The sequence below is a fragment of the Triplophysa dalaica genome, chromosome 25 (genome assembly GCF_015846415.1).
Source record: "Triplophysa dalaica isolate WHDGS20190420 chromosome 25, ASM1584641v1, whole genome shotgun sequence".
Classification (NCBI taxonomy): domain Eukaryota; kingdom Metazoa; phylum Chordata; class Actinopteri; order Cypriniformes; family Nemacheilidae; genus Triplophysa; species Triplophysa dalaica.
Window position 1 is genome coordinate 13052486 of NC_079566.1, and position 20395 is coordinate 13072880.

The 20395-nt window shown below is 37.2% G+C and overlaps 1 protein-coding gene across 3 annotated transcripts in view; it reads right to left on the minus strand.

The window, feature by feature from the left end:
- Positions 1-20395, minus strand: part of jupb (junction plakoglobin b) — a 39890-nt gene that overhangs the window by 8326 nt on the left and 11169 nt on the right. Inside the window, exons 2-10 of one of the 3 annotated variants that reach the window (XM_056741567.1) lie at positions 10348-10416; positions 9337-9374; positions 8622-8786; positions 6927-7180; positions 6294-6532; positions 3997-4198; positions 3618-3762; positions 2437-2540; positions 288-626 (exon numbers count right to left, since the gene is read on the minus strand). In XM_056741567.1, the coding sequence (XP_056597545.1) occupies positions 288-626; positions 2437-2540; positions 3618-3762; positions 3997-4198; positions 6294-6532; positions 6927-7180; positions 8622-8786; positions 9337-9349 (1461 nt within the window). In that variant the 5' untranslated portion in view covers positions 9350-9374; positions 10348-10416. Of the gene's footprint in view, positions 1-287; positions 627-2436; positions 2541-3617; positions 3763-3996; positions 4199-6293; positions 6533-6926; positions 7181-8621; positions 8787-9336; positions 9375-10327; positions 10417-20395 lie in introns of all 3 variants that reach the window. The other 2 variants (XM_056741565.1, XM_056741564.1) reach the window with 2 other exon arrangements.

The following is a 20395-nucleotide window of genomic DNA, read 5'->3' on the forward strand; positions in this document are numbered from 1 at the left end:
TCCATGCAATGGATGTCAATGAAGGCCAATATTGTTTGGTTACCAACATTATTCAAAATATGTTCTTTGCACAAGAAAGAAAGTCACACAGGTTTGAAATGACATGTAGATTTTCCAGAGATCAGAATATTTTTTCTCATTGACTAAAGCTCCCGCCCGAAATCGGCTTAGCGTTCCTCCACATCAAAGCCAGCATCGCCCCCAGACACTTTCAAATCTGACCTTCACATTCAAAGTGCGTAAAAGAGTTCGCAAGCAATTCAGACGCACAAAAAACCAACACAGACCTTCACCACGGGCCAGTAGTGAGGCTGACCCAACAGTTTGGAGATGGCGGGGATGCCGTAGTGCAGCCGCACTGCGTTCTGGGCCAGCTCGGCATCGGCATGGCGGCTCGTGAGATGACGGAGGGCGCACACGGCGGGCTCGGCCACGTCTTCTTTCTCTCCTGCTCGAAGCACAGCGTGGATGAGGGCCTCCACCCCGCCGCTCTGAGCGACCAGGGCTTTGTTGCGTGCGTTGTTGCAGGTGAGGTTGGACAAGATTCCCGTAGCACAGGTGAGCATGTTCACGTCGTCCGAGCCGAGCTGACTCACTAAAATTTGCAGGAGACCATCGAGACCTTCCTGAATGGAGATAATGAGAAATGATGATGTCAGAAATGATGAATTGTTTCTAAAACTCCATTTCTAAATCTCAATCAGAAAACAAAATCATGTTTATGAATTGTGTATAACCTGCATTTTCATGGAGTATTGAATGAATTATACATCTAAACAAAAAACGACAACCAGTGATTGACATTTCGCATATTCATCATGATGCAACATCAAACAAATGATTCACATAAAAACACAAGATTTTAGAAATCAAATGGTCGATGACGGCTAATGTTGGCTAATGAAAAAGAGACAGGAGGATGAGTAGACGCGGATAAGGAATAAATGACAGATGAAAGGCAGTGGAAGAGTGAGATAAGAGAGGATGCGCCGGATCGCTGGTATAAAACCGCAGGCAGACACGTGAACATCAGCCGAGAGTGACAGCAATGAAATACAGACATTTAAATTCCAGACGCTTTCCACCTGCGCTGCACACTACGTGATTGTTAATATTAGACGTTTTGTTCCCTGAATTTAATAATAAGGGAGAAAATGATAACCTGTTTAGCATTTATTGTGCATTTTCTGGACCAATGATTTCTACGCAGATGTAGAAGGTGGAGGTAGGAAACAATTATGAACTCCTATGCATTATAAAAGTACAGAAAAACGGTTTTAATGGTTTTCAAGTTCGGTCTGGGTTAATATTTATTGCACACTAAATGAATGTGATTGTCAATTCAGTTTTTCTAATTATAAGTTTTCTAATGATATTTATTTAGATTAAGCCTACACACTTCATTGACCGACTCCTCCTTCAAGGTCAGAGGTAGTTTCACCTCCCTTAAAGGTACAGTTTACCCAAAATGAAAATTCTGTCATCGTTTACTCACCCTCAAGTTGTTCCAAACTGTATAAAACTCTTTGTTCTGTTAAACACTAAAACAAATATTTTGAAGAATATGGGAAACTAAACTGGGCCACTATTGACCACCACAGTAGTTTTTCCCTACTATGGATGTCAATAGTGCCCCAGAACTGTTTTGATACAAACCTTCTTCTAAATATCTCTTTGTGTTTAGCGGAACAACAAAATGTTGACCATTTTGGAAAAACTAGGGGTGAATCAATGATTTCAGGATTTTCATTTTTGGGTGAACTGTCCCCTCAAACAATTCTACATTAAAGTTCCAGTTCCTTAAAGGAACGCTTCACTTTTTTTGGAAAAATGCTCATTTTCCAGCTCCCCAAGAGTAATAAATTGAGTTTTACCGTTTGGAGTGTATTCTGACGATCTCTGGGTCTGGCGATAGCACTTTTAGCATAGCTTAGCATAGATCATTGAATCCAGTTAGACCAGTAGCATCGCGTTCAAAAATGACCAAAGAGTTTCAATATTTTTCCTATTTAAAACTTGACTTTTCTGTAGTTATATCGTGTACCAAGACAGGCGGAAAATGAAAATTTGCGTGTTTTGCAGTAACATGGCCGTAGCAGGCGCAGTGTTATCATGCAGCGCATTTTGAAATAGGCTAACTTTAGTCAACATATACAAGTTACCTAGTTTGGGACCAAATTCAGGCGCCACTACGACCAGTAGTAAAAAATCTACTTAATTACAGTAATTTGAGTATTTGTAATTCGTTACTTTACACAACTGCACACTACATAAGACTTCATTGAATTCCATTGTATGAACACAAATCCACGGAGACATTTCACAAAATATCTTCTTTTATGTCCCACAGAAGAAAGAGTCATATACAGGTTTTTAAATAACACAAGGGTGAGTAAATGATGGGAGAAAATATCCATTTCTTGACAGCTATTTCACCTGTTTGGTTGCAGCATCAGAAAGATTTCGTAGAGTCCACAGACAGTTCTGCGTCAGCCGTTGACTTGAACACGTGAGATGTTGGCCGAGGGCCTGCATACCTCCTGCCAAACGGAGAGAAAAGGCTTTAGACTCCGTATTTAACAGACTGAGCCGCAATCAAAAGAAGGAACATAACTATCCGGCGACACAACATGTTTAAAAACGAAGGCTGTATTTCTCTCTAGACTACCGTGTGCCAAAAGGAGAGAAATGAATTTTGGAGCTAGTGATGATAAACTAAAAGCCACATGGCTTAGAAAGATAAAAAGGGGAGAGGAGATTAGGAGACATCTTTTAAAATGGCCCTGCTGATCCTCGACGGTGTGGACCTCACAAAGCTCGGAAACACAGTCCTGTTATAAGTCTAAAGACTTATGAGATAGTCCTGGAGATATTTCAGTCACATGACGTCAGACATTTATAAATCAGAATTAATGCACTGAAAGGTCAACATTAATAAAGCAAAACCCGTACGGCATTAGCATGACTGAGACTGTGTGGAAGAACAGATTTATTATTAAAGATGGATATTTAACATACACTGGTGCTTTAATTTTTATGTTGTTAACATTTACATTTTAATACATTTTTTTTTCTATTTAAATTAATATTTATTCTATAATAATTGATTTCTTTTAAATGTACTAAAATAACTATAAATGTATTGTTGTTGATCTCATTATTTAGTATATTCTTGGTATTTATCATATAATAAGATAAAACAATTAATATAATAAGTATAAAAAAAACCTTCAATATTTGCAGTTAATTATACAAATACCCAATTGAAGAAACCCAAAAAAGGCTTATGAATATTCGACTAGGCTAGGAAAAATAAACAATAAAAGTGAAACAAATAGCAAAAGAGATAAAGGAACAGTTCATCCCAAAGTATAAATTCATCATTCTTTCAAAAACTTTCTATTTTGAATGAAACACAAAAGATGACGTTTGTGACATGTAGCCTCAGTCACCATTATCTTCATTAAATGGAATAAGAGATCATTGTCAACATTCTTCATCATTTCTGATCTTGTACTGTATACCACTGAAGAAAGTTTGGAACAACATAAGCGTGAATAAATGCTGAGGTTTTTTTTTTTGTAGAGAAGTAGAAAGCAATGAACACACAGACTCACCAGCTTCAACGATTGCCGGCTTGTTGCTCGGACAAACAGAGAGAACCTTCAGGACTCTACTGGTGGTCCACAGAAGCTTTTCATAGTTGTAGTTTCTCATAATAAACACTAAACTTTCTGGTCCGCCGTTTGCCAGGATTATCAACTGCGAAGAACACAGAGACAGTAAATTCAAAACAACACAAGGTCAATGATCTGCTGCATTATCCACATCCTAAACCAAACACAAGATCCATTTCTGCCACAGTCACTTCTTCTATCGTATTTTAGAAAAGGCATAATACAAGGTTGACAAGACAAACTATTTAATATGGGTTCCGAACGATTAAAGTGTTGGTTTAAAAGTTGCTTGTAAATATTGAACTACAGGTCCACACACCTTGCTCTCCTGGTTCCCATAAGAAAGCAGCTGCAGGCAGTCTGTGGTGATGGCCAAAAACTTTGGATTGCTCTTTTTCAGTAGGGGCACCATCCTCTGCAGACCATCGGCCAGACGCACGGCCATCTTGGCTCCTTCTTGATGCAGTAACAGGTTGTGTAATGTGGTGATGGCATAAAACAGCACGGACTCCATCGGTGAACTAAAGAAACATAAAAGATTTTATGATATTTTTATAGGTGGTGATGAAAGTATTTTCAGTTATTTAAGCAATTACAACTCAAACTGCAGGTGTGGATAACAGTGGTTAAAGCTCAGATCAATGGCGTCACCAAATAGTATTGCAAAAATGTTCAGACGAACAAATAAGGCTGCACAATATATTGAAATTACTGCAGTAATGATGCTTTTTTCCAAGAAAGGAATGTATAATTTCCCTTCATAATATTTCATTTAATAATATATAATTTGGTTTCAATTAAATTATATATAAAATATATAATTTATATTTACTTTTAAATAATTTATTATTTACTATCATTTATTTTATTTAACATGTATGATAGTTATATAAGTGTCACTTATAATATTTAATGTAATAACAATATATCATTTTATTTCAATAAAATTCTGTATACATGACAATAAAATATCTATAAAGATTTTCATATAATAACTTATATATATACTATTAATATAATACTATTTAATATTTATTAAAGATATATTATTTTAATTTAAATTTAATTTAATTTATAAATATTTATATATTAGATATAATTTTATTATAATTACAATCATTTAAATTTGATCGATCTTACCAATACATTATACAGTATTGTATATTATTTATTTTACTGCATATTTTTGTGGTATATTGCATACAGTATATGTATTTAGCGAGTTGCATATCCAATGTTCCTTTAATATCATGCAGGCCAAATTCAGTCCGAAACACTAAGTCCAGCACCAGAGCACTTGCAGGTAAAATGTTTAAAAATAAATCCTAATAGACACAACCACTGTATCCTTGAGCAAGACGTTCAACTACACTTTACTCCAAGGGGAAATGGCTTAATATAGTGAAGCTCAGTCAATGTTCCATGGGCTCTGGTCATAAACATTCTGTTTCGCTCTATTATCTCAACATCACTCTTAATGGCTTTTCTGACACTGTGAATTTCCCATCACAGTCCAAATATATCCCTGTAAAATAGAGCGCTGCAGAAGCTCTGCTACGGGCCTGTCTCTGGACACTGTTACAGAGGATGTAGTTTTGATATACGTGGACAGGACAAGACAAGACAGGACACTGTGTACTGCTATAGCATTGCTTAGTCGCAGCATTCATCACAATGCAGAAGAAAACCTGCAACAAAGTCTATTCACGAAATATAGAGCAGGAAAATGTATATGTGCTGGAGATGCTGAACCGGCACAATTAACTGAGATTTCAGGTTCTTTTGACCTAGATGTGCTTGGAACACAGCTTGCCTTAGAAAACTGCATTTAAATAAAACGGGTTTACGTTTTCTATATTGAAAATAGATAAACACATGAAGTAGTGACCAAAAGTGATGTCCAGCTTTGGAAAATTGACGCCTTTGCTGTTTATTTAAATGTCTTTAATAAAAATAAAAATAAACATTTTGAATTCATGTTGCATTGTTGTGCTTGGAGTGTAAAGCGAAGCTCAGCTTTGAGAATAATTCAAAGGAATATGTCACCTTTAAAATAAAAATGTACCCACCCGGTTGTCATTTTAAAACTGTGTTCGCAAAAGCAAAAGAAGGTATTTTTTTTAAATGTAAAATGGTCCATATTCACTTCTACAGTATGGACACAAAACCAATGCAAGTCAATGCGGATCAACGATTTTATTTTTCTAAATATCTTATTTTGTGTTCTTCATAAGAAAGAAAGTCATTTAGGTTTGAAATGACAAGATTATATAGTTTTCTAAATAATTTAGTCCAAAAAATACCATTTTGTACCTAATGCCACATATTTTGTTGGTTAAGTCTAACCTGAGGAAGCCTTAAAAGTAAATATTGCACAAATATGACATCACTATTGGCCATATACACTGTATTTAAATTAAATGTAATAGTTTTGTTTCAAGTTCAAATTGATCAATTCAACTCATCGGACTGAATGAATCGAGAATCATTGAATGAATCCATCAGACGACTCACTTCCCCCGTGAAATCAAATCAGTTGACTCGTTCACTTCTCCAGCAGGTCAGGTTTTATTGTGTCACTATCGTGTTACTTGTGCTTTAGTATCACACACTAACCTGAGCATGCGCACTAGCGCAGGAATGCCGCCGGATTTGAAGATGGCCAGCAGTCCCTCACGCTGATGGGAGAGGCTGTGCAAGACGCTGGCGGCGCAGCGGGCCGTCTCCAGGTCTCCTGTGTTCTGCATGGCCCTCACCACAGCTGCGATCATCTGAGGAGACTGCATGAGAACACGACGAGACGCCTCCTTCCGCGTAAGCTGGTTTACGATGAGCGCAGCCTTGTTTACCACCACCTACATCGATAACAGGGACGTTTTATTGTTTCGGATATCTCTGATGTCATAAATGTTCATTCGTTGCACAAATAAGGTTGATTACCCAAAAAGAAAAGGTCTGTTATCATACATCCACCCTCATTTTGTTTATAATCAGTATATGACTCTTCTGTGGAACAAAAAAGAAGATTTTGAGAAATGTCTTAGTGGATCTGTGTCCATAGAAAGGACGTCATTGAGGGTCAGTGCTGTTTGGTTACCAAAGTTCTTCAAAGGTGTTCTTCAGCAAAAGAAAGTCATACACATTTTGAAGGACTTGAGGGTAAATAAATGTTTCAAGTATTTACACTCAGATCCCTCGATTTGAATCAATTTACACATTATAACGACACACGAAACTGACACCTCGCACCTGGTCCTCATCGGCCAGGAGTTTGGTGAGCTCTGGTACGGCTCGTGTGGCCAGATCAGCATCATCTTGATAATTGATGAGATGGACGATGGCTGTTTTCAGGAGCTGTGAGGGCTCGGCCAGTCTCTGGACGTTGGTGGGCTGATCCGGGTTGCTCTGCATGGTGAGGACGGTCTCTCCCTCCCCTAGCGTCTCAGGAAACATCGCAGCACGGACTCTCTGGGCTCGAGTCAGACTGTACTGGGCCTCGAGATCTGTGGAAAGAGAAAATATGATTTTATAGATATGCTTTCTACAGCAGCTGTAAATGTGGCTCATCCAATCAGAGTTCAGATCCTGTCAAGTGACATGGTCCATGTCTCATTTCATAACAGAACGGATTCACAAAAGATATGCGGAGGTGGGAGCAGTCCACGCTGGAAGCACTGTAAGCGTCAGGCAGAGCTCTGTTTGAACAGCAATAATGATCAAACCATAAGAAAAAGAAAATCTACTGAACTGCGTTTTTTTTCGAGTCTTTAAATGTCAGTGGGTTTGGAATAGGGCCAGACAATAAATTTTCAGTGTTTTTTTTTCAAAGTGCACTCACACTGCCACGGTGAGGAATCCATTTAACAATCCCCAGATATTTACAACCGAGCGCACCACAACTACAAAGAATAATGACAACAGCACAGATGCATTAAATATTCATCTATTCTAAATAAAATCACACATATCGAAATAGATCAAAATGGGTTTATAAGGTTTTACACTCCTGACACGTAGAGCCCTGGAGCTTGTGAGGACGATGCAGATTTGAGTCCTGCCTGCAACATCCTGATCACAGTTTTCTTTTTCTCTCCCTAATAATTTAACATCATATTTTATTAGAAGTCTACAGATTTCATGCATCACCGTTTCAAACGGCAATGAAGTTTAATGTTCAGATCCCACTGTGTGACCAAACCTCAGCTCTAAACAGAAAAAACCTGTTTCTATTGTAAATTGTAATAACATGAAAAAAAAAACCTTTCAATTATCTTATTTAATAAATGAGAGAAGAATGGTTATTGGCCTATTGAGGACTATTACAAACTTGATACGATATCTAATTTATATGGAAAGGAAGTGAATATTATTATAAGAAATATTGTTGTACATAGAAACAACCCTCGAACCATCCACACAAAAATTCTGTCATCACTTATTCACTTAAATGTCGTTCAAAACCTGTATGTGACTCTCTCATGGGTGCAACACAAAAGAAGATATTTTGAGAAATGTCTCAGTGGTTTTGTGTTCATACAATGGAAGTCAATGTTGTTCGGTTACAAACGTTCTTCAAATTATCTTCTTTTGTGTTCTGCAGAGTGAAATCTCAAGTCATGCAGGTTTAGAACGACATGAGGGGGAAAAAATGTTGATAGACCTTATATTTTTGGGGTGAGCTTTCCCATTAAGATGCACCTATAATAAATAAATAGTGCTGTTTGCTGGCCTGATGCCACTTGTGAAACTTCTTGCACTAAAACCAGACAAAATACACATTCCCAACAATCACCAAGAAACAGCACTTTCTGGTCCTCCACTCAATGAAACTACATGGCAGAAAGTGGACTGAATTCTATTAAAGCGTGAACAATTTTTAGAGGCCCTCAAGTTGTATAATTCATCAAAACGTTTCAGAGAAGACTTTTCGAGAGAGTGTTTTACCTGCGGCGTTCTCCACGGCGGTGGAGGTGACTGTGTACTTCCTGCTACTGCATTCCAATTCCTCCTCATCGCGGATGGTCGTGGCTCCCGACTGTATCCCCGAGTCAGAGGCGTAAAACGTCTGCTGCCAATGTTCCACCTTCACGGACCCCTCCGGCTCCCTCGCTGCAGACGATGAGCACGAAAATGACTAAATAATTGCCTCACGGCTTCAAATGCCAAGTATTTCAAATATCACCGCAGATGCTGTGTTGTGATAGTACATTACTCTCTAATAAAAAGCAAGGGATGGGCGCACGGATTCGCTCACATTTATAATAAATCTCAAAATTACAAGCGTTAAAAATCTATAGAAAAGTAATCTCACAAATGAGATCTCCTTAAAGGGATAGTTCACCCAAAAATAACAATTTCTTACATTTATTCACCCTCATGTGGTTCAAAACCTGTATATGATTCGTTCTTCTACAACACCTGAAGATAAGAAATAATGGTTTTGTGTCCATACAATAGGAGACAATGGGGGACCGATGTTGTTTGGTTAACAACATTCTTCAAAATATCTTCTTTTGTGTTCTGCAGAAGCAACTCATACATTTACGAAATGACATGAAGGTGAGTAAATAATGAAAGAAATTGTATTTTTTCGGTGAACTATCCCTTAAATATCTTTAATAAAAGCAAACACAGTGAACACCAGTAGCAAAACACTTACTTTGCAGTGACATCACCAGTGTCCAGCCTCAGCTCAACCTGTGATGAAACATGAAGGAATGTGTTAACCACAAGTGACAGCATGCGCCAGTTTAGAGGTACAGCACCAGTGGGACTTAAAAAAAGTGAGCAGGCAATGCTATTTATAAAACTACTGCATAGAACAATCCCACAAATCACAAAGTGGATTTCAACCCTTCCCTTGTAGTTTACAGTTGGAACGAAGCAGGTACGCTATAGGGGAATTTACAGATTCATCTTTCCCTCTCGTCCTGGGCAAGTTTCGGTCTTTGCAGTCCCACAATGGTGCTTAATTTGCTAATGAAAATTGAACTGGGAAATGGATGAAGGGCCGTTCAAAATGTGCGATGGGAAAATATGACAACCTTTGTATCCACTTCAGGAGAGCGTTTGTGTCTATGCTCCACTACTTACACAAAAATCTTTATCAAAATAAACCAGAAACATGAAGCAAAAAGTGTGACAACTTGCCCCGGCCTTTACCACACATGCTGATTTTTTATGATTTCACGATCAGACTGTTTCTGCTTCTCAATCTCTCCATACACAAGACAACTTTAAGATTCGCTCTTCCCTTCAAAGAACAGAGTTTTAATAAGAAAACTAAAACACGTGTGTGGGTGTATCGTCCAAAAACACGCCATTTCTATAATAAAACCGGTGACTAATCCATTTGATTTGAAATACCTCTTTGAACCTGCTTACGGCTGCACATCTGACAAAATCTCATTCTGGCAGGCTTCTGTTCTCTTCTTTTTCAATTTAAACCGAATCCGCTTTAAAAAAGCTGTCTCAGTTTCGGATTTTCTTCGATACTCCTTTAACAAAACAGTCTGTCATACAGTTCACATACCTGCTGTCCCCCATAAGACATTTGGGAATTAGCTAACAGTTGGCGTTATACCACATGGTCTGCATTTCTCGCAGTCATTAATCACATCAACATGAATCCAGGCATCACACACACATACATAAGGCCTGCGTTGGTCACCTGCCGCAAGAAACCCGAACAGCTCTTTACACCTGATGCAAGGGAAGATGTCCACAGCAGTAAGCGTCACTAGAGAAAGAAGAAGGCATTAACATATGAATTATTCATGATTTACAGCGAGGCTTAGGCGCAGATAAGTATTGTGTTTTCTATATCCCATCACATTGCTTTGTGTTTTCATTATGTATGTACTTTATTTGTACGGGACAAACTTTTAAACGGTTTTGATCATTGTTTACTCAGCTTTATGATGTTTTAAACCCATTTGAGTTTTCCTTCTGAGTTATTATATTTTTGATTTTAGTTTTATCGTAGTTTAGGAATATTTTGATTTAGCTTTATATTTTGAAATTTTTGTGTTCATTTCAGTTAAATTTTTAGCAATTTTGTTGTGTTTTTGTCATTTTCTTGGTTCTTAATCTAATTATTATTAAGTCTTCATATTAATACTAATATACATTTTTAGCTAATTGATATTGATATGTAATTATTTTTATTTATTATTTACATCATTATTTCTAATTAATACAGACGTTTCACTTGGACACTCGCGCCGGCCCTTGGTTAACTTCGGGTTTGTGTTTGGTTATAATATTACAATTAATTAAATATTAATTTTTATTCATATAAATTTTATTTTATATTAACTGCATTACATTAAATTAAAACTGCTGTAATTGATTCTTTGCTGAGGTGTACCTGAAGTTCGAACACTAGCCCTAAATATTTCAAAAACCTTTCTATACACAGCAAACAGGGGGTTTAATAAAGAAATCAAACAGGTTTGAAGCAACATGATGAAAATATTTTCATTTCTGGAAAATACGACTCCTTCAACATCATGGAGACAAGTGGAGACGCACGGCATATTGTGAGCTACCAGTATTTATAGCTATTAAATACATCAATAGCACATGTGATGTAGAAGGCAGCGCTGAGTAAGAAAATTATACCTGAGTGCTTTCATCTTAAAATGAGACGTCACACGGCAGAGCCCCTGCTTTAAAATTTAGGAGTATGAGCGGAAATGTTCACCAGTTCCCGCATAAAACCATCACAACAATGATGATTCATTTCTAAAAGCTCCCAGCCAAATCTGAACTTTTAATATAAAACAGAGTGATGTTTTTTTTTTTAGGGAAATTCATATATTATGACTTTTCAAGCATGTGTTTGTCAACTAAAGAGTAAATCTAAATGACTAATAGATCCCGACTTAACATTAAATCTTAATAAACAATTAATTCAAAGGTGATTTAAAGGTGAAGTGCGTCATTCCTGTATCACCAAGGGGAACTAAAATATGATGACTTTCCCGCTGGGCTTCTGACGAAATTCATAGGGCGAGAGAGATAAAGAGAGACAGAGAGAGAGGAAGGAGGGAATACAGATTGAAGGCCGGGGGGCCACGGAAAGTCCTCAAATAGAGAGCCGAGGAAAAAACAAACTAGCAAGTCTTGTCGTTTGACCATTGTCCTGAAGAAGGCCAAGGTCTGCTCAATAGATCTCTTTTTTTTTACCAACAGTGCCCTCTTTCATTTTCAGTCGACTTCCCGCAGAACACGACGTGTCTAATAATGACGAATGCTTCCTGAACATCCAAGTCTGTTTTGTTCATCAAACACCACCTGTTTACATCCCCTCCATTGTTCTGTGGTTGACTACTGCCTTGTTCTCCATGACACAAAGACGACAAACACACACACAGGATATTCTTTCAGCTTTAAGGGTCTTTGCTGCATTCGGCATGATGCTAAACAATGCAGCATCAGCCCACCTGTCAGCTTTGGTTTGACTTCAGGCGACATGCTGCCGTGGTTTGTGTTTACTGCGCGAGTGTCAGGGTGGATTTGCATTTGGGAGACCGCCAGCTAGGGCGCATGGGTGTGGACGCCAACATAAGAGATAAAATACATTTCATGCACTAGCAAATGTTACACAAAGGAATTCTTTTATTCACATTTATTGAAGGTGACACGGGATTTACTTCGCTGCACATTTTAAAATTGAAGACGCAAGCTTGATATAAAATAGCGTTCACTTGCTACGTTGATAATGTGACATTGATGAGCGAAACAAGATCTTAAACGGAGTTATTAGCTAGAAAAAAGAAAGATGAGTTCAGATACCGATGGATTCGATGGAATGAATTGCGTTGAACAGAGGGAAGGATTTGGTGAGATCACCCACAAGCAGAATAAGATACAACATTTTAAAGTTTTGGTACATTTAGATTTCATTACTTTATCTGGTTGTGGACGAGGAGTGTCTGCTTTATGTAAATTAAACACAGGTTTATGCTGAAAAGCCCCTCCGTTTCGATGCAGCGGTGTTGATAGAAACATCTGTACATGTTGGCATATTTTCGGCTTCTCAGCAGGACTGAGAAAATCGAATTCACAACAGGAGCTTGGAAGGAGGATCTGCAAGAGACAGCAAAGCTTTGGCAGACTCCAGGAGAGTAGCTGATGATACCACGAGTCGCTTCACACCAAGACTCGAATTACAATGTCACCTGCACTCCTCAACTCACACAGCGCTTCCAGAAAAACGTCAACCACGTTTGGTGCTTCAAACGGACAATTACGGCAAAAGATGAAAGACATCTGGAGCTACCTGTAGGTCTATTCCAGGAACTGTGTTACCTTACAGCACGATAAAATAAAATATAAAAACATAAATGTAATGAGGTTTGGTGTAATGTTACAACAGTGACGGTGTGCAGATAGTCTGATGCGCTTATAAGAAAACATTCACACTCTAATGCAGTTAGAAGAATGCATTAGAAGACATTATTTAATCACAACCAAGATAATTCTCTCACACGAGCTTATAAACAGATTTAAAGGGTCATATCATGGAAAACTCTTTTTTTAAATGTAGAATTTGATGTAGAAAATCTTCACTGAGCACACCAGAAAGCTTATCAGTTCTGCACCCATTTATTAAAAAAACACATGCAAAAATACCACAACCAAGTGCATGTTAACATATGATCACATATGTTAACTTATTGATCAATTCTGAATGACAGTGTGAGCTTTGATTCAGAGGTCATTGATAAAAACATGTCCTGAAAGGTTGGTAAACTGTCATGAAAAGCTAAATTACAAGTATGCCAAAAACCTAAATAAACATTTAAATGGACAACACGAGAAAAATAAAATGCTATTCGTAAAATATTGTATTACTTTCCTTTCTTAAAATCTGAAAAGTTGATATAGTTTGGATATGGAATAGACATTTAACGTTCGATTAAATAGGTTTATGCTCAAAGCGTGCAAATATCTCTGCAAATGGAGCTCAAAATGAACTAGAAAAGAGTTATTTGTACATTTATTTGGCTTATCTCATTGGCAGACAGTTGTGCAAACAAGACAAAATAAAATCGTTTATATAATTCCGTTCTCATTTGTGCTGCAAAATAACACAAAATATTTTAAATCTATCTTTAAATAAAAAAAATGTAATCGAATTTTAAAATCCATTTTCTTATTGCAGTGGACAATTGTGCTAGTTACTCTTATACAGTGAGAGAAACAAGTTTAACACAAACATTAGCAGATATATTGAAAACGTTGTTAACCCAACACAAGTCATATAATCTTAATCCTCATCTCCAGCACTATACAGAAAGTCAACAACATTACTCAAAGTTCAAAGTTTCCTTCTACGCAATTGCTTCCTTCTTTTTTCCTCCGAGATCAAGCTCTAGCAAACCCTCGTCTCTCCCACATTTAATGCTCCTGTGATATTAAACGTGAAAACGTACTGTTATTGAAATGTCTACAGGCAGTTCTTTGAAAATTGACTTGCGATGCCAGTCTCTAGAATCTGGGAATCACACTGTCGAGACACTACTGCTTTTCGTGACTACACACCTTTGTCATGTTAAGTTCTCCGATTTTCAAAGCATGACGACTAAATACAAACATAGACTGGGTGTGTACAAAACAAACTTGGACTTTCGAGTACGACCGAACACACCGACTCTATCCTACTTTACATACACCCTTCTCATTATAAAGTATAAATATTTTTACACTACACATAATATATACATTGTGTATCTAAATCCAGAAAGAGAAGCAGGCAGGTGGTTCGAAGAGACGTTTTTGTAAACATTTCAGGAAACACTTTTGTAGATTAAAGGGTTAAAAGGTTTAAATGTTCAGCTTTTAGTCATCAACACTACATTACATTCAACATTCCCATTGTACTGGTTTCTCTCTATGGACTCATTTTATTAAGTCTAGTTAAAGTACTGAATGCTGCTCGAGGTATTTTATGTGGTATATCAGTTTTAATTAGACACATAAAGTAACAAAGAACTTTCTAGCAGACTGATGGATCCAAACCAATTAAGAGCCGAATGCCTGAGAGGCAAAGCGCACTTCTGTACATCTCACATCATTAACAGCTTTAACTAGGACTGTTGATATTCTGAGATCTTCAACCAATACTGCATTTCTATCCACTTATTCATTTTCATGCTGTGAATGTCATTAAACCTATGAATGTTTCTCTAATTTAGGGCATTTTTATGGCTCAATGATTCATTTTTATTAAATTACGAGCAGCAATTTGTCACTTTTGCCTCTCTAGGGCAATATCTGTTTGAAACATAAAAACTGCAGGTTAGTTTACATAATATTTTAAAGGGGTCCTATCATAGGGCGAAAACGAATATTATCGTTTGTATTAGATGTAATGCAATGTGTATACATGATTTAAAGCTACAGTTTTTTGGTCGAATAATGCAAGCATGTGACGGAATTGTAATCACTTTTAGATAGAATGCATCTTTTTTTTGCGTCTAATTTCTAATACATGCATGGGCAACGTATAACACACCAAAGACACATAAAAGCACATATTCGCGCTATATGACCCTTTTAAATGACATTTCCAGTGAAACTGCAGACGAATCAAATTATGAATTATGATTGTGAATCGGGGTTAAAGAACACCGTTTTGAAATCTGTTGTTTTGTGTAGAACAAAAACAAAAAGTTTCAAGTTTCAAAATTTCAACATTCCATTTTTTATATTAATTTGTTTAGTTAAATGAAAATCACATCTGATCGGGTATAATAAAAACCTTTCTAAACCCTTCATCATTTACATTAGCTACCTGTTAAACAGCTTTTATGTTTAGATTATATTTCTTCGCTTGTCTCAGACGTTCTCAAAACATGAAAATCCCTCACGAAACTACTTTTCCATATCTTTACCCATTATGTTAAACGATCTTATAACCAATAAACCATTCCAAAATTATTTAAGGAATTTCCTTTAAAAACAGCACAAGCTTGGCCCATGAATTCTGTATATTATATGATATACAAACATTAAAAGCATTCGAAGTAGCTCCTCTTATTGGAGATGCTTCCACAAAATGGCTCATTTGCATAATGTTGAAGAACTTGGCTTAAGAACAGCTTAATATCTCTCAAGTAAGCTGTAAACATTGTGCGTTTTAATTAAAATGGTTTTGAGGTTCAGGGACTATCCAGGTATACAAAGAACTAAGACGCATACACTTGGAATTTGTGTGTTATAGTTTTCAAAATTCTCATAAATTAAAGCGAACTCACACACTTTACAAAAAGTGAAAAGAACTGCCAGAATGTCTACATGTTTTGTATTCCCATTTACATAGTCTAAAATAATCCATTATGCATTACTGTTAAAGTGAAAAAAATATTCCAAATCATATTGAGCACATGGTTACTTAAGAACAAATATCTGAATTAAAATAGAGAGTTTTCGTATAGTTTGTTTGTCCATAACATTCATGTTCTCTATGTTTTACCATTCACTAGGAACATAAGAAATACCATATCATATCAACAAGAAACTAGAACCCACTCCTTCGGGTTTTGATGGTTGAAGCTGAAGATATCTGGAAATCTAAGCATGGCAATAAACTTCACAGGGAATGAATAATGCTGTGTGACCCTTTGGTCTGGACTGAGATGTCATATAAAAGTCTGGGATGAATGAGATTTGAGGGAACGGCGCAGGGAGAGAGGGAGACACCCAAGGACAGTGCAAGGTCAAAACTCACACGGGCAGACCGATGCTCAGACGATCAAGAGACGAACAAAACATGACATTTCATTAAAAAATAAAAGTGGAAATGAAAAAATGATATGTTCTCTGGCCTACCACTGCTTCTCAACTAAATGTTTCTAAGGAACAACTTGCAATATGCAAACCATGTGAGAGATTAACTTTAAAAACATAAATGAGTAGCAGATCAAATGCAAAAATAATAATAATTTTATAATTTGTTAATTTGTTACATTTTCTGGACACTCAAAGCGCTTTACATGGAAGGGAGGAATCTCCTCAACCATCCACCTGGATGATGCGACGACAGCCATATTGAGCCAGAACACCCGCCACAGCTTATTGGTGGAGGGGATACAGAGTTACGAAGCCAATTATGTACATATGCAAAAATAAATAATTCAATAATTAAGATAACGAAAAAATAGTCTTTAATATAAGTGCTCTTTGCCTATTAAGTAACCAAGTTTTCTAAAAATCGAATGAAAATGTTTGTACGTTTGAAGCTGTTATGCGAGCAGCATGAATCTGTAATTATAAATGTGTCAAAAAGTCACTTTTTCCATGAGGCCATTAAAAGAGATTTCTCTAGTTTTTCCCCACACAAAAAAAATCAGGAGACTCTCAAAAGATTTAAGGAATTTCTAAAACTCACAGGGAACAAGTTTCATCTCTTCTAGGCTGCTTAAGTGTGAAAATGCATTCTGAACGCTATTTAAAGAATACAAAACACCCAAAATAAAATCCCGTAGAGCTGGAAGTTGGCATTAAACAGACACGGCAGACGTGAGTGTGCCGGCAGCGTCGCCAAGCGTCTTCACTTCAAAGGAAAAAGATTTCCCATCTGCAAAAAAGCCACAGGGATGATTTAAAGTAGCAAAGATCCCATTATCATTAACGGCATGGGAAGAAACCTTCACGTCAATACCGACTTGCTGTTCCATTTGAGAAAACCAAGGAGGCGAGGGCCTGTTACCTGCAAATAGGTTTGAGCTATTGGTTTTCCCTTTGCTCCTTTAAACATCAAACGGTTTTGGTGCATTGGGATAACCTCGAAAACCTTTGACACACATGCACACACATTCTCACATTGGCAGAGGAATGACAACCCTTTCATCTTTCATCCCCGTAATCCGCTCTCATTACTGGCATGCAGCGAAAGTAGAGGCGGGTGACGGATACGCGTCACTGCGGCTTGTGATACAGCGAATCACGGCTTCGTACAAAAACAAACCCTGCCTGCTCTATTGTCACAGACTCCAGGGACCCACCGCGTCTGTGTACAGCCAGAGACACACACTAATTAAAGCAAACCTTGCCTTGAGTCTGCTGAGATTTGCACATCTAGCTCATGCTCATCTTCGGCTACAAATGCCTCCCACTGCATGTTCTAGAAATGAACAAACAAACATTTGATGGAAATATAAGGCAAGCAAGAGTAAACTCCTCCTGAGGAAGCTTCAACATATGCAGAAAAGAACTTCTCGGAGCGACGTAAGCCCCCGTAATAATGCAGTGCTAAGCTTTCACATACTGCTCTTTCAACCCTGACAGGAATGAAATGATACGACACAGTCGAGAATTAAGACGGGTCAAGTATTAAGGATGAATCCCGAAGTGCTACTAAAAGGAATTAGGGCTTTTTACAGCTAATTTAATAGCATAAATATAAAGCAGTCTTGCAATGTTTTAAGTGGCAGTAGGGGGCGCTCAATCTGGGATAGATGGACGTTTTATAATCTCAAAGTATAGGGATGGTCACGATGTTAAAGGAGTCATTTGACGCGGTTAAATCAAATACTATTGTTTGCTTTAGATGTAATAAAATGTGTATGCATGATTTAAGGTTAAAAAACTCTGTATTTTCCACATACCGTGCATGTTTGTATCTCCTCTTTGCTCCACCTCTCTGAAACGCGCTGATATTTTACCAAGCTCATCGCTCTGAATAGCAAGGTGTGCTATGATTGGCCAGTTCACTAGTGCGAACATTTCACATTTCTTGAGTTACAGGCATGAAAATTTTGCACACAAAAAAATAACAAAAAACGAAAATGGCTTTTTCCTCATCTTGAACTGTCACTTTTTATAAAAAATGCATCAAGGATAGCTAAAGTTAACAGATTTCTCAATTAGATATACCAATCTCCATGTGAAATTATGCTGCTGGCAGATTTCTCACGTCAGTTTTCACCCCCTCTAATATGGCTCCAAATTTAATGTGACATTTGTCATTTTTGCCCTCCTCTTCAAATGAGTGGATTACTCAGGTAATATTCATCGGTGAGGTGGCATTTCATATTTTGGCTTTCATCAATACTCATGAAGGCTTCTGTAAAAATATAAAAAAGAAATTCAAAAATGTACGCTGGGGAAATATATAAAATTGGGTTGATTTGAAACGCAATGACCCTATGAGATCCAAGCAAACAAAAGGTTCATCTCATGCCATGAGCTTTAAAACAGTGTTTTGATGTCAATTCTGCTTGACAGCTTGCATGCAAAATCACATCAAATCAGATCACATGTCAATAAGTCAAACTGCATCTTTTGCAGTATAACCTAGAGTTTAGGGTTGCATGAAATATGTATGACAAACACTGTTCTACAAGTATAAATCTACATCTAAAACTTAAAAAGTGAAGACATTATATGGTCATACTCGGTCAGATCAATTTCTCCTGTAGCTGTTTCTTCAAAGATAAGACATGACTGCAAAACTGTAGAATGCAAGTCTACGCTGAATGATCACACCAGGAGCTCTCGAATCACCTCAACTACATTCAGCACTTTCTATTTGATTGGCTTGACTGGGGTACAAAAGCATGTTGCCTTGGTTTCCATACTGCGGTTACTGCCTTCCATTCCATAATAGCTAAAATATCACATACGGTGAAATTACCCGGACCAATCCCCTGTTAAGATGCTGGCACTGCAGACCAAAATAGGGATTTGTAATCCTCGATCAATCTGGTTTTATTCATGAAATGGCACAGGAGGCTGACAGCTCCGGTTCTTGTTTTATGTCATTGTATTTAAAGAAAAAAAGAGCGTTTGGAGTTTTCTTATGAGAAAATCCTTTAAAAATTATTTGAGGGCGTGAGGGTAAATGATGACTGAGGAAATGAGTCTCCTTGATCTTAACCTACTGTATATGATAATGACCCTGGCACAAGGTTCTTTCAGCCCCTCATGAATGTGATCAGCATTGAAAATCAAGTCAGGTGAGCATTCATCCGTGATGATGTAAATTAAAAATGAGGCATATGAATTCTCTATTAGAAATTGGAAAACATGTAAATGAGGATTTAAGGGATGTACCTCCTGCAAGGAGAAGAGCGACCTCGGCACAGGGCCATACTGCAACATTTCTGAGATGCTTTAAACAGCAGCTGACTGGGTTCCTTTGCTCAACTCTGAAACAATCTGACAGTTCAGGTGTTTCTCTTTTTCTGTGTTAAAATACTCTCTCCCATCCTAGCGTGAATTGCGGAAGCATCTATATCACTGTATAAATCTATATACAGCCGCAGAAAACTTTGGAAACAACATTTTAAATTCATCAGAATTTGTAGATATATTGTGGCCCTTCTCACTGAAGTGTCTGCCGAATTTCAACAAAATCAAACCTCGGGAGTGACAAAGTCTGTGAAATGTAAACAATAAAAATCAAGGTTTTCAAAGAAAACATGTTTTTTATATACATGGACAAATATGACTGTTGTATGCCCAACAGCAGATTTTTTGACTTGTTTTACCATAAACTTACATATTTCTTATACTTTTCTTCTTAAAAAGAGACTAAACATTTTAGGTTAAGTACATCTTGTTTAATAATTTGTACTACAAAACAGACAAAGACACTCGACAAAATGTCATTTTTTGCAGTGTGTCCCACTAGACCAGATAAAGATCCTTTACAAAACCCATTGATTTACATCTATGCTTTTGGGAGACTCTGTTTGTCTTTTTTT